The sequence below is a fragment of the Ascaphus truei genome, chromosome 3 (genome assembly GCF_040206685.1).
Source record: "Ascaphus truei isolate aAscTru1 chromosome 3, aAscTru1.hap1, whole genome shotgun sequence".
Lineage (NCBI taxonomy): Eukaryota > Metazoa > Chordata > Amphibia > Anura > Ascaphidae > Ascaphus > Ascaphus truei.
Window position 1 is genome coordinate 250,330,402 of NC_134485.1, and position 13,280 is coordinate 250,343,681.

At 46.1% G+C, this 13,280-nt stretch overlaps 1 protein-coding gene across 4 annotated transcripts in view; it reads left to right on the forward strand.

Moving 5' to 3' along the window:
- The first annotated feature begins 5,280 nt into the window (after positions 1–5,280).
- LOC142489583 (cohesin subunit SA-2-like) overlaps positions 5,281–13,280 on the forward strand; it is a 98,774-nt gene continuing 90,774 nt past the window's right edge. For 2 of the 4 annotated variants that reach the window (XM_075590605.1, XM_075590607.1), the window contains exons 1-8: positions 5,281–5,436; positions 6,724–6,848; positions 7,700–7,772; positions 8,179–8,325; positions 9,869–9,965; positions 11,764–11,840; positions 12,600–12,671; positions 12,929–13,133. In XM_075590605.1, coding sequence (XP_075446720.1) covers positions 6,808–6,848; positions 7,700–7,772; positions 8,179–8,325; positions 9,869–9,965; positions 11,764–11,840; positions 12,600–12,671; positions 12,929–13,133 — 712 coding nt within the window. In that variant the 5' untranslated portion in view covers positions 5,281–5,436; positions 6,724–6,807. Of the gene's footprint in view, positions 5,437–6,723; positions 6,849–7,699; positions 7,773–8,178; positions 8,326–9,868; positions 9,966–11,763; positions 11,841–12,599; positions 12,672–12,928; positions 13,134–13,280 lie in introns of those variants that run through there. The other 2 variants (XM_075590606.1, XM_075590608.1) reach the window with 2 other exon arrangements.

A 13,280-nucleotide genomic window follows, 5' to 3' on the forward strand; every position in this document is an offset into this window, starting at 1 on the left:
GGGGGAGAGAGAGAGAGAGAGGGGGAGAGAGAGAGAGGGAGACAGGGAGGGAGAGAGAGGGAGACAGGGAGGGAGAGAGAGGGAGACAGGGAGGGAGACAGGGAGGGAGACAGGGAGGGAGGGAGACAGGTAGGGAGAGAAAGGGAGACAGGGAGGGAGGGAGACGGGGGAGAGAGAGAGGGAGACAGGGGGAGAGAGAGAGGGAGACAGGGGGAGAGAGAGAGGGAGACAGGGGGAGAGAGAGAGGGAGACAGGGGGAGAGAGAGAGGGAGACAGGGAGATGGGGAGAGAGACAGGGAGACAGGGGGAGAGACAGGGAGACAGGGGGAGAGAGACAGGGAGACGGAGAGACAGGGAGGGAGACGGAGGGAGAGAGTGGGAGACAGGGAGGGAGAGACTGAGACAGGGAGGAAGAGAGGCGGAGACAGGGAGGGAGAGAGACGGAGACAGGGAGGGAGAGAGACAAAGACAGGGAGGGAGAGAGACGGAGAGAGGGAGGGAGACGGAGACAGGGAGGGAGAGAGACGGACAGGGAGGGAGAGAGACGGAGAGAGGGAGGGAGAGAGAGGGAGGGAGAGAGACAGAGAGAGGGAGACAGGGAGGGTGAGGGAGACACCCACCCACTGATACACACACCCACTGATACCCACTGATACACACACACACCCACCCACTGACACACACACCCACCCACTGATACACCCACACACCCACCCACTGATACACCCACACACACACCCACTGACACCTACACCCACTGACACCCACACCCACTGATACCCACACCCACTGATACCCACACCCACTGATACCCACACCCACCCACTGACACACACACACCCGCTGATATACACACACACACTGATACACACACACACACACACCCACTGATACACACACACACACATGCACACACACACACACCCACTGATACACACACACCCACTGATACACACACCCACACCCACTGATACACACACAGATACACCCCGCCTCCCCCTGCACCGCCCGCGACCGCGCAGCCAGCACTGTCCGCCCCCGAGCCCATCTCCCGGACGGCAAAGGTGGGAGCACCGGAGGGAAAAGGTGGGAGCGCCGGGGGGCAAAGGTACGAGCGCCGGACAGCAAAGGTACGAGTGCCGGACGGCAAAGGTACGAGCGCCGGGGGGCAAAAGTGCGAGCGCCGGGGGGCAAAGGCAGGCGCACCCCCGCTACCACCTCCTAGTACCCCCCCTTGGCTGGGACCCGGGACAGAAGGGGGACACTCACCGCGCACAGAGGAGCCAGGAGCGGGAAGGCAGTCACAGTCACGTGTGCTCTGCACAAAGCGGAAGCCCTGCCCCCAGCTTCCTCTGATATGTCTGCGACCAATCCCCTGCGGGCCGGCCGGCATTTTAGGTCCCGCCCCCGGCATCATCATTCATCCAATCCCATGCGGACCGGCATTCTAAGTCCCGCCCCCGGCATTCTCCTTCATTCAGTCCCCCCGGCAGCATTCACACACACACATAAAAAATACTTACCGGCCGCCGCATTCTTCTCACCGCCGCTGCCCCGCAATACCGGGACCAGGGACAAAAACTGGGACAAAACCGGGACGGACTTAAAACCGGGACAGGACACAAAAAAACGGAACTGTCCCGGCAAAACCGGGACGAATGGTCACCCTACACTTAAAGCACAGTCAGAAAAAAAAAATGGGGTGTTGTCACTGAAATTGTATTTTTATTTTGATGTTTTTGATTGATTGAAAGACTTTTGAGAGTATAATTACAATTTCAGTGACAAAACACAAAGAAGTTTCGCTTAAAATGCCCGTGCTTACCGCACACACCCTTTTTCTCTCTCTTGTACATAGGAAGAAGGAACGCTGCATCCGTGGGTAGCAGCTTCTCCCTGCTCCGGTCAGCAGCATTATGCAGACGTGCTAATCAATACTGTCCCGTTCCTCCTCCTGCCCTGGACACAGGAGAGGGCCGGTATTTATCAGCGCATTGTCATTAAGCAGCTGAGGGAGCAGGAAGAAACTACAATCCACAGCAGCAACATCTCTGCTCCCTTGGTGTTGAGGAGAGTGGGAGAGCAGGCTACTGGAGAGAGGGAGAGCAGGCTGCTGGAGAGAGAGGGAGAGCAAGCTGCTGGAGAGAGAGGGAGAGCAGGCTGCTGGAGAGAGAGGGAGAGCAGGCTGCTGGAGAGAGGGAGAGCAGGCTGCAGGAGAGAGGGAGAGCAGGCTGCTGGAGAGAGAGGGAGAGCAAGCTGCTGGGGCGGTCAGAGGTTGTGGGATGCGGGTCGTCTGTTGGCCAACAATGCTCTAAGCCAGGGGTGCGCAAACTGGGGGGCGCGCTCCCCAGGGGGGGTGGAAGATTTGTCTGGGGAGGGCGGGGGGGGGGGGGGCGCGGGTAGTTGAAGAGGTCCCGCCCTCTTCCCCCAGGCATTTCAATTAAATACCAGGGTATCACGTGAGGCCTCTGCAACAATAAAACTTACCGGGATTCAGATGCTGTGACGCATCTCCATGGCAACGTGGCATCAAATGACGCCGCGGGTCATGTGACATGATGTCACAGGCGTCAAATGACGTACGACCCCGGACGCAGCTGCCAGGTAGGGGGGGGGGGAAGGCGAGCTCCAGAGCAGGCAGACAGGGGGATGCAGCAGGAAAATTTTGCGCTCCCCTGCTCTAAACAACTGCTCCCGTTTCAAAAGCACTCCACAAATGACTAAGGCCTCGGCCATGCTCCCTGCTGGCGTGCTGAGGCGCAGGGAAAGCGGGTGCTTTCCCTGGCCTTGCGGTTGCTTACCGCACGCGCCGTCAGGGGGCGGGCCGGGGATGGGCCGGAGGCGGGCCAGTGACGTCACGGAGCTGGTTCGCCCTCATTGGGCGAACCGCTCACGTGACCGGCCTGTCGCACCGGCAAGCGGGGGAATTTTAAATTCCCCTAAGACCTGCGCTTCCGCAAGCGCGCGGAAGCGCAGGTGAGCCCCTACTAAAGCCGCTCTAATTGCGGCTGTAGGGGCTCAGTGCTGAGCGGGAGCGCGCGTCAGCACGCTTCCGCCAGCAAGCGCTAAACATGGCCAATGCCTAACTCATGCAATAGACAGGAAGCTAAAAGTGACAGGCCTACTGGGTATTCTACATACACAATACTATCATTGTTTTAAAACAAAGCAATGTTTAATAATTTCAATCAAACTGTGCCTCAGCGATATCGCACTTCACGCCCTTATTATATCCTTATTTAAAATTTAGAAAATCAAAGATAATATTCCACTCAATTTATTTCTCATGTCAAATATTCTTACAATGTACTTGTGATTTTGTGGCATTAACAGGACAAAAAGAAAAAAAGAAAATCTGTATTAAAGGTCTAGTGTGACGATCGTCTCAACTGTCCTCTCCTTATACACATATACAATTTTCAGAACAGGTTCAATTTGCATTACTATATAAAAACTAGCAATATATTGTTGTGTTCCCTGTATGGTACAGCTCAACCCTGTTATAACGCGATCCGTTACAACGCAAATCCGCTTCTAACGTGATACAAGTGTGGCTCCCAATTTTCGTATTTATGAATACTTTACAACACGATTATTGGTATCTTAAATACTTTATTGTACAATGCATACAATTGTACGTTATTTCTAACGCGATCCGCTTATAGCGAGATGTGATTCTTTGGACCCCAAGCACAGCGTTATAAGAGGGTTGAGCTGTACTTCCGGGTTCCAATGGTGGATTTATAGATAGAAGAGACAAGATTCTATGTATAGTATTTCCGAGTCTGTATTATTATTACTGTTATCAATGTATGTTATTTAAACATAATCTGCAATCCAGTATACGGGTGCGAAAAAAATAAAATGTACTAGATGTACAGTACACATGCTAACACCAAAGGTAGTGCCTTGAATACACAATCTAGTGTGTAATGTGTTTATGTAGTCAAATCCAGAGGAACTACTGTGGTTCTGATCCGGTGATCCCACAATTGTGTCCCACTGACAATAATACTTGAATGGTTGACACAATATAGACTCTGCTGTCATTGGGAGATGATGTTGAAGCTTTCTATTGGTGACCCCAACAGCCATCTTTGTTTTATCTTTGTACATTTACAGACAACTTTAAATACAGATACAGGCAGTCCTCGTTTTACAACGCTTCGCTTTACAACGAACGGCGTATCCAACGCTGTGCAATGCATACCTATGTTCATTTTTACAACGCCAAAACGGCTTATCCAACGGTCTTACGACGCATTGCTAACTTGTTTATGTGTATATAATATATATATATTATACTATATAATATATTATATTTTTATATTATGGTATATATATAATACAGTATATGCACTATATAATTTATGTGTATGCCGCATATCTTATTGTCTGCGTAAAATATTTTGTGTATTTTAGCATTAAAAATGCCTTCAGGAATGGAACCTTTCATTTAAACAGTGTTCCTATGGGAAAACGTGTTTCGCTTTACAACGTTTCGCTATCCAACGCCATTTTGAGTAACGCATTGTGTCGGATAACCGAGGACTGCCTGTATCTTAAAGCAGCAGAACATATTTAAAAAAAAAAAAAGTGGCAAGCAGACCCCCTGCTTCTTGATATACTTACTTACCCTGATATAGGGGGTGCCGATAACAGCTAAGCAGGTTTAAGTGCCCTGGTCACATGAGCCAATAGGAAGTTGCAAGGGATGATGTCACAGCTTCCTATTGGCCGATGTGATGCAGGACATTTAAGCCACCATTATGTTAGCCACACACAGCCCAGCCAGAGTCGCTACCGGCACCCCCTACAGAGGTATGTATCTCTGGAAGCAGGGAAGTCCCCAGAGCTGAAATTAATGCGGTGCAGAAAACCCGCTTCAAAAAAAAAAGGGAGAGCAGGAGTGCTGTTTTAAGAACTGAGGGGTTCCCAAAGCTGGAAATGCAGCTCTTAAACTCTAGAGTACGTTTTGGCTCGTCTTTAACAAAATAGGGATTGCTGCTTTAAGCCCTTCACTTCCAACAAGGGAGAAAAGCATTTGCTGCTGGGCCCGGCAGTGTCCTGCATTTTGCCAACATTACAACTTCCAACGTTTCCTCTACACATGACCCTGCGGAAATACAACGATTTCAAACTTTCTGAAAGTATAAACATCCCGTGTTTTAAAATTCTATCCTTCAAAAGTTTAGCAAACCACAACCATTCAGCTGAAACCCAAACTCTTTCTGCCTCTTTAAGAGCCTGTCTTGGTCTGGATTGGCTGCTTGGCGTGCTGATGGGACCAGCACGAAGTAGGAAGCAGTAAGAATAAGGGGCGTGGTGGAGGCAGAATCACGGCCGCAATTAAAAACAATAGAGAATCAGGAGAGTGAGAGGGGGCGTGTCTGCTCATGGACAGGACTGTCACGCTCCGGAGATCTACTGGAAAAGGTAAACAACAAGAGGGAGGAGGGGCATGATCCTTATTGGTAAACAATCTCCCCATCTGCACTCCAGTGGCTGACAATGTCCGCTCTGGAATGTTCATAGTAGAATTTAGAACGTTGTGAGATGAACGTTCCGTCTAGTGCAGCTGGGGGCAGCTGCGTTCTGTGCTGTGCATAGGCCCCGTTGACATCACATGAAACCCTACAAGTGTGATCATGTAATGTGGTTAACAGCACCCACGCCAGAGGCAAGCAAACCAATGCATCGGTTGGTGTTCCTCGATGGAGTGGCCCAAGCCATTCAGAACTCTAATTTAGGGGACAACCATTTTCTTTAGCAGTCACTGTTTGGGGGGGTTCCTTTTGCTTCTTGCAATAGCTGTATTACCAGCTTATCTGGAAGTAGCTACTACATATTGTAGTATCCTGATAAACTTTCAGGACTTTTGGAAATATATTTAATGAAACAAAATGTCATCAATCTTCACGTGCTAACCCCCCCCACCCCCACTTGAAAATGCAAGTTATAAAATCAGCCTGCACACTTATGTACAATATAATATGTCTGAATACTGATGTGCTGTTAGGGTGCTGGTTGGTGTAATTATGCTATTTTCTTTTCATTGCAATATAAATCCATCATAACCATACATATTGCATGGCACTGAACACTGAATGCAGTGCAATTCACAGTAAAAAGCAACGTGTTTGATAAATCTGGTGTAGTTTGTCTACTCTGGTTTTGCAGCTGGAAGACTGAGCTTATTTATCAAATCTGGTGGCAAAACTGGGGTGAAAAAATGCACAAACTGTATCCAAGACAATCATTCCCATCGGTGCAGTATTTTTTAACGTGTTTCCTCAATTCTGTATCTGGGATACTTTGATAAATGACTCCCTTTTTTACCTTTCTGCTAGCACAAGCTTATGGGGTAATTCTATATCCACCTATTGCAGCTGGCATTTTGCGCCGTTTCAGCCCAAAAACAAGAAACCGGTCCAAACAGCTGCTTTGATTGTTATAGAATAAGGTAGTAGTTTCTAACCTTTTTTTGGTTAAGGAAACCTAAGTGAAATTCTGAGGAACCCCCAACCATCTCTAATAGCAACTCTGATCAGATGCATTGTAAATGCTTCTGTATTTGATACCATTTTCAAATGACCAGAAAACCACAGATAGAAAGGGTAACGAGAGATCAGTTAAAGTAAGTAACAACAATAAAGTGCTGTGCAGACTTGCCTGCTGATTTGTTTTTAAGTAAGAAAAAAAATAATGTTGTTCTCATTCCAGCAGCCGGCATCTCAGTACCACGAGTAAAGAGCCAGATAGGGAATTGGTCCTTGTGGTTCTTCGATATGATGTGCAGTAGACGATATGATAGCTGAGTCCAATCCAGGTGCTGACGTCTGCCAAAAGTAAGAGATGGGGCAGGTCCAATAGAAACATCACTTAATTTAGTGGGCAGTTGGGGAAGGAGGGTCACTGAGATCTCTATAGAGCAGTGTACATCAAGGTCATTGACAGCCAAAAGGGCGTACAGGGGAAACATACCGTTTTTACCCCCAAATAAATCAAATGCATGAGTGTGCAAGAACACTTGTTACTGGCTAGACACAAACACGAATATAGAGGTTTCAGACTACGAACCCAAATGCCTGTTTAAAAATATCTCCCATCCTCTTCAGCCATTAGCATAGAAACTCTTTGTAATGCAAGAAACATACATTGTGATGACTTCTAAGGGTATTAGGATGTAAGCTCCCAGAGGCAGGGATCCCTTTTCCCAGCACGTGCTTTTATTACACTTATTATGATATACCTCCCTGTGTGCTAGTGACAGCCTATTTATTTTGGAAGCACAGTGAACACGGTTGATGGGGACCCCCTGGCCAGGGGTCCCCCCTTTCAGTATTTAATGGACTTGTGGAACATGCTCGTCAGCCAGTCCTTATAATCAGTGTTCGACAAACCTATACATTTGCTCGCCCCGGGCGAGTGGATTTAACCCCCGGGCGAGTAAATATTGGCCCAAGCAGCACACGTTTGGTACTATGTGGCGAGTAGATTTTTTTGTGTGGCGAGTAGATTTTTTGGTGATTTGTCAACTACTGCTTATAATCACCATTTTAGTACAAATAATGGCTGCTACCGTATCATTTCTTAATTAAAATTTTCGATGTTAGGTGGCTGCACGTGTGTTATTTGTGTAAAGCTGATTTTAGGAGGTGCATTCTTTCTTTAGCATTTCTGTTTTACTATATCGCAGAGAAAATACCGACAGTAATTCGACTCCTGAGACCACCAAACAGAATGGGGACTTAAGAAACCCGATGACACCTGTAAGTCGTTCATTTTACACATGTTAATTTGTGGTGATGATTGTGGATGGAAAGACGAAAGAAATAGTCGCCCAGCTGGTGTCAAGGGTAGCGTGTTTCGCTGGTATTTATTCCCAACCTTAGTTTTACAGAGAAGTAAATACACAACGTTTTGGGCGAATAACCTCCCTTCGTCAGGTGTGATTGTGGTCTATTACTGGTAATATACTGTAGCACATTGAGGCATCACAGGCCTGAGCTGCGTGGGGAGCTTGCACTGCCAAAGTGTGCTCTGCATGAAGTCTGCCTGGTCTTTGGGTAAATACTGTAGGAGCCCAGTAGCTTCTAACACATCTGTTAAAGCTTTACAGAAATATACACTTCAAAGCTGACTGGGTCTTCTTTGTGCTTTTTTTTTCTTTTCCAGAAGCCGAAAAAGATTCGTAAACAATCTGAGAATATCTCTAGGAAAAATTGTGCAAGGAGAAGCAGGGACAGCCAGATAACAAATGGAGAAATAGTTGAGGCTGTGACTCTCTATGAAGTGGTCAGCATCGGAAAGAGGGCGGTACAGGTAACACGCGCACGCATTTTACAAGGCCAACATCGTGTTTTTTCTAAACAACACATCCTGTTGTAGTTTATTGCCACACTGTGCAATTATAGAACCTGCAACACGGTATATAACAAATGCTATTGCTCTGGTGTAGTAATAATAATAATAGTTTAATAATGTGATTATTGGATTATGCATAAATAAATGCCGCAATTAAAGTGGAGTATATTTTAAGTCAATTTGAACGGCAGCGGCTTAAAATACAGCCAATGGCAAATTTCCATGACCCAACCGTGGCCGATTTTCTTCCCTTAAACATAAATAAATAATCACACCAAACACTTTGCTGGAGGTAAAGGTCACAGCATTTATTAATGACCAAACCACATAACCTTTTCTTACTGTACAAACATAATAACATATATACATACATAAATACACCTGAACCTGCCAGCCCTAAAGATACCAATCTCCACCCCCCCCCCTGCATTAAACCAAGAGGGGCCTAATGTTACCTTCACCCATCGCCAAACCTCTGGAGACGACCATCATAAGGCTGCCTCAAGGCCATGCTCCCATGCTACCTCCCACATTGGAGACTGCTCCTCCTTTTACTCCATCCCCAAACCCTGACAAGGCTCCCACGCCTGCCGTGACAACACTTTGTATAATTTCAGGTAAAGTTTTTTTTTTTGCCTTACAACAAAGTCTGAAAACACACCAGCCCTGGGGAGAGGGCCCTATTAGGTCAAGATGCCCTCTTGGTGACCTCCCTGGTTGACCCCTCTGGGTGACCTCCCTGGTTGACCCCTCTGGGTGACCTCCCTGGTTGACCTCCCTGGTTGACCTCCCTGGTTGACCCCTCTGGGTGACCTCCCTGGTTGACCCCTCTGGGTGACCTCCCTGGTTGACCCCTCTGGGTGACCTCCCTCGTTGACCCCTCTGGGTGACCTCCTCTGTGTGGCTCCTCTGGGCTCCCATGAAGTAGCTTTATTTATCTTGCTTTTAATACTAGTGGCATTTCTTTTAATCCTGATTGACGTGACATGCATTGTTTATTATTATTCATTATTATTGTTTTATAATAACTCTAAACACATGTATGCATGGCTGTATTTGTCATTTTATATTTTTGCACATTTAAAAAAATACACATATATAATTTTTACAATAGCAATAGAAGAAAGGTTAGAAAGGTGCAGTGGACATGTCAGCGGCTGCTGTGCTATCGTGTCGTTTGTTATGTTTCTTATTCTTGCACATTAGCGCGGACACCTCATCACATGATGGGCTTTAGTAGTAATATACAGCTTGAAGCTTGAACAGATTATCAATGTATTGTTAAAGCTACTACCTCTATGAAGTGTATTTTGATGTATATATTTATAATACAGTATCTAACATTAGTTTTACCATCTAAGTTCTTATGTTAGAGAAAGAGCCACACGTGACATGCGCTGCCTGGCTAGGGATATTGGTAATGCTGGTGAATAATTGTGCCTGGCACATGCTGTGTTTGATCCCAATGCTTAAATGATGATGTTCTGGTATTTATTTGCAGTCGGTTGTAGATGACTGGATTGAAGCCTATCAACAAGACAGGGATGCAGCACTGCTTGACCTTATTAACTTCTATATTCAGTGCTCAGGATGTGAAGGTAAATATTTAATAATTGTATTAATGGCAGTATTAAGGGCCGTTGGCCTATATGGCAACAGAGGCATTGAAGTGAGAGACAATAGAGATCTTGAATTTTTGGGCTGAGATTGGGATAATCAGAGGAGATTCGGTAAACCATTCGAAGATCTGGCATGATCGGAAAATAAGCTTCTTTGATAAACCTAGAGATAGGTTAGTTGGTGCATCCAGTATTGTATTTGAGTCAGGGCAGCTGGCAGCTTTCCTGGGGCCCTGTCCCCCCCGGGGCCCCGGGTTGTTAATGTATGTATAATTTTATTTATATATAACGCCAACAATGTACGCAGCGCTTCACAATATTACCGTACACTGGGAATAAGTGCAGCAGGCAAATGACAACATTAGGCAAAAGGAGATCCTGCCCCGAAGAGCTTACAATCTAAATAGCGGAAGGAGGTGTCCGTTACCCCCCCCTGCCAGCGGCCTTGCGAGTCCCCCCCTCTCTCTCTCTCTCACACACACACACACACACACACACACACACACACACACACACACACACACACACACACACACACACACACACACTCCCTCTGTTCTCACTCACTCTCCCTTCCCACCTCTCTCTCACTCTACCTTCCTCTCTCTCTTTCTCCTTCCCCTCCCCTCCTCTCACTCTCCCTCCCCTCCGCTCACTCGCCCTCCCCTCCTCTCACTCTCCCTATCAGTCTCCACCCCACCTCTCTCTCACTCTACCTGCCTCCTCTCTCTCCCCCCTCCTCTCTCTCCCCTCTCTTTCACTCTCCCGCCTCTCCTCTCTCACTCCGTCCTTCCTCCTCTCTCTCACTCTTCCCCCTCCTCTCTCCCCTCTTCCCTCACTCACTATTCAATCCTCTTTCTCACACTCTCCCCCCTCCTCTCTCCCTCCGTGTCCCACGAAGGGGGACAGATTTCGCTGCGTTTCCCCCTTGCCGCTGGGCCTGACTGGCGTAAGAAAGCTGTTCCCGTAATTGGGTAACGCATGCGGGACATTTTCAATATCACAGTACGGCCACACATTGTGTTGATAGTTTTCCTAACGTTAGATATTTATGTATTGCTGGCTGTAAGTTAGAGACGGGCACATTGTTTTGCAGATAAGGCGGCTCAATCTCAAAAAGGGCGATGTTGCGTTATGCAGATTTTTAATTACTATTAATTACTATTGCCAATGCGTTCCGCAAGCTACGGGCGGATTTATAGAATCCAATCCACGGATTCAGTAATCCGTCGGCCGATTTGTTAGGAATCCGCCCGCGAGTTGCTGAATCCGCAGGTTGGATTCTACAAATCCGTGAACAGATTGTATCGGATTTTGATGAATCCGCAAGGATTAAAACCGACCAAATTCATTTGGGGATTTTACACCTGAAAACGGATTTTTTTTGGGGGGGAAAAAGCGAGAAAATTTGGGAAACAGATTTGGGTGGATCTGCCCATCACTATAGGAAGTGTCGTTATTAGTTGCTACAGTGGTTTAATAATATTTTATTTTTATTTTTCACTTTTTCACCTTGGTTTTTCACTACATCTATTCATAAAATTTTAAAAATGTTTATTGTGATGTGCACCCTAAATGTACTTCTGTGAATGTTCCTGTGACCTTGTCACGTGTTCATTCAATTGTTAATATGATTAACTTCTGTACCTAGGTAGCACTCATTTTGTGTTAATAATTAACACTCGATAATTACAATTATTTACATTGTTTATTTAAGAGTGAGCGGTGTGAAATGCTCTGTGTTGTGTAGTTGCTACAGTGGTTTTCTTTTACCTAGGGGTGGTGACAGCAGAGCTGTTCCAGAGTTCGTGCAGCACTGAAATCATGCAGAAATTGACTGAGGAGTTTGATGAGGTAATCGCTCTTCTGCTCTACCACTGAACGTCATGGCATAGGGGTGCACTCCCACGTAGCAACATACAGGGGAGTTACGTTCAAGTCAAAGCACTGGACCGTGTAAAACTGTTTCAGTCATTTCTTTTCTTTATATAGGGTTACCATAATTCACCACTCAAATAAGAGGACACCAAGCCGGAACACCCATCGGGCATGCACAGTCGGCGCTCATCGCCCACGCATGCGCGGTTGATTTTTGTTCGCGCTCACACATGCGTGGCTAGAAATCCCGGGCGTTTTTAGTTATTTAAAAACAAACCCCGGACGGCGACTTTAAATTCAAAAGCCGGACATGTCCGGGAAAATACGGACGTATGGTAACCCTACTATACATGTGCTTAGTACTCTTCTAATTTACACCTGTCAGGCTAACACTAAAACCACACAACAACTGATATAATATCACAGAATGTAAAATGCACATGGTTTTTTTGGTCTGGATCCAAGTATAGGGATCAGAACAAGAGTTATAAATCATTTTTTTTTTTAATGCTTTGTACTATTTCCTCGAAATGATTTTACAGTATTTTTTGGAAACATAAAATTACAAAGGAATTTTGCAGTGGTAATTAAAATAAAGAAATAATTGGACCAGCTAAATGGGACTAGACTTTGCTCTGCTAAGCTGCAAGAAAGTGCGTAAAGAAGCCTTAAAAACAGAGACTGTTCAGTGTTCAGCCAATGCTAGTTCTCATGTGTTGTGTTTATGCCTCCAAGGAAACAGGTCTGCAGTACAAGAAGTTCATGGCGTATCCTTGGATTCTAACCATTACCTGGCCCATCAGTACGGTAAATAAATATGTCCTTAATTTTGTTCTAGAGTGTATTTACTATCAGTAATTATTATGTACATGACACAGTGGCTACTAAAGGCCAATGATACACAGGAGATGTGCATGGCTTTTGATGGCTTTCATTTAACAAATAAAAGGAAAGGGGCAGAATATGAAAATTGGCCAATTATTTTCCAGAAATAAAATGTATGTTCGTCTGTTACTTTGTTTTGTTGCTGCATACTATTGAATGTGGTATTTTTGTTAACACAGGATGATGAAGACTATCCACTGATCAAACCAGGACCCTACTGGAAAAAATTTAGGGCCAACTTCTGTGAGTTCACAGCTGTGCTGGTGCAACAGTGTCAGTACAGTGTCATCTATGACGGATATCTGCTGGACACGATTATCTCCCTGCTCCTAGGCCTGGCAGACTCATGCGTCCGGGCGTTCAGACACACCAGTACTTTGTCAGGTTGGTGTACAGAATGACGAGAGCTGTGCATTCCTCTAGGCGTAACATGCTAGCACTTTGCTGGTGAATACATGGTTTGAAGAACACCTGCATTTTGTGAATAAGGGTTTGAGTGATCTATGGAAATAGATGACTGGCTGGGATCAG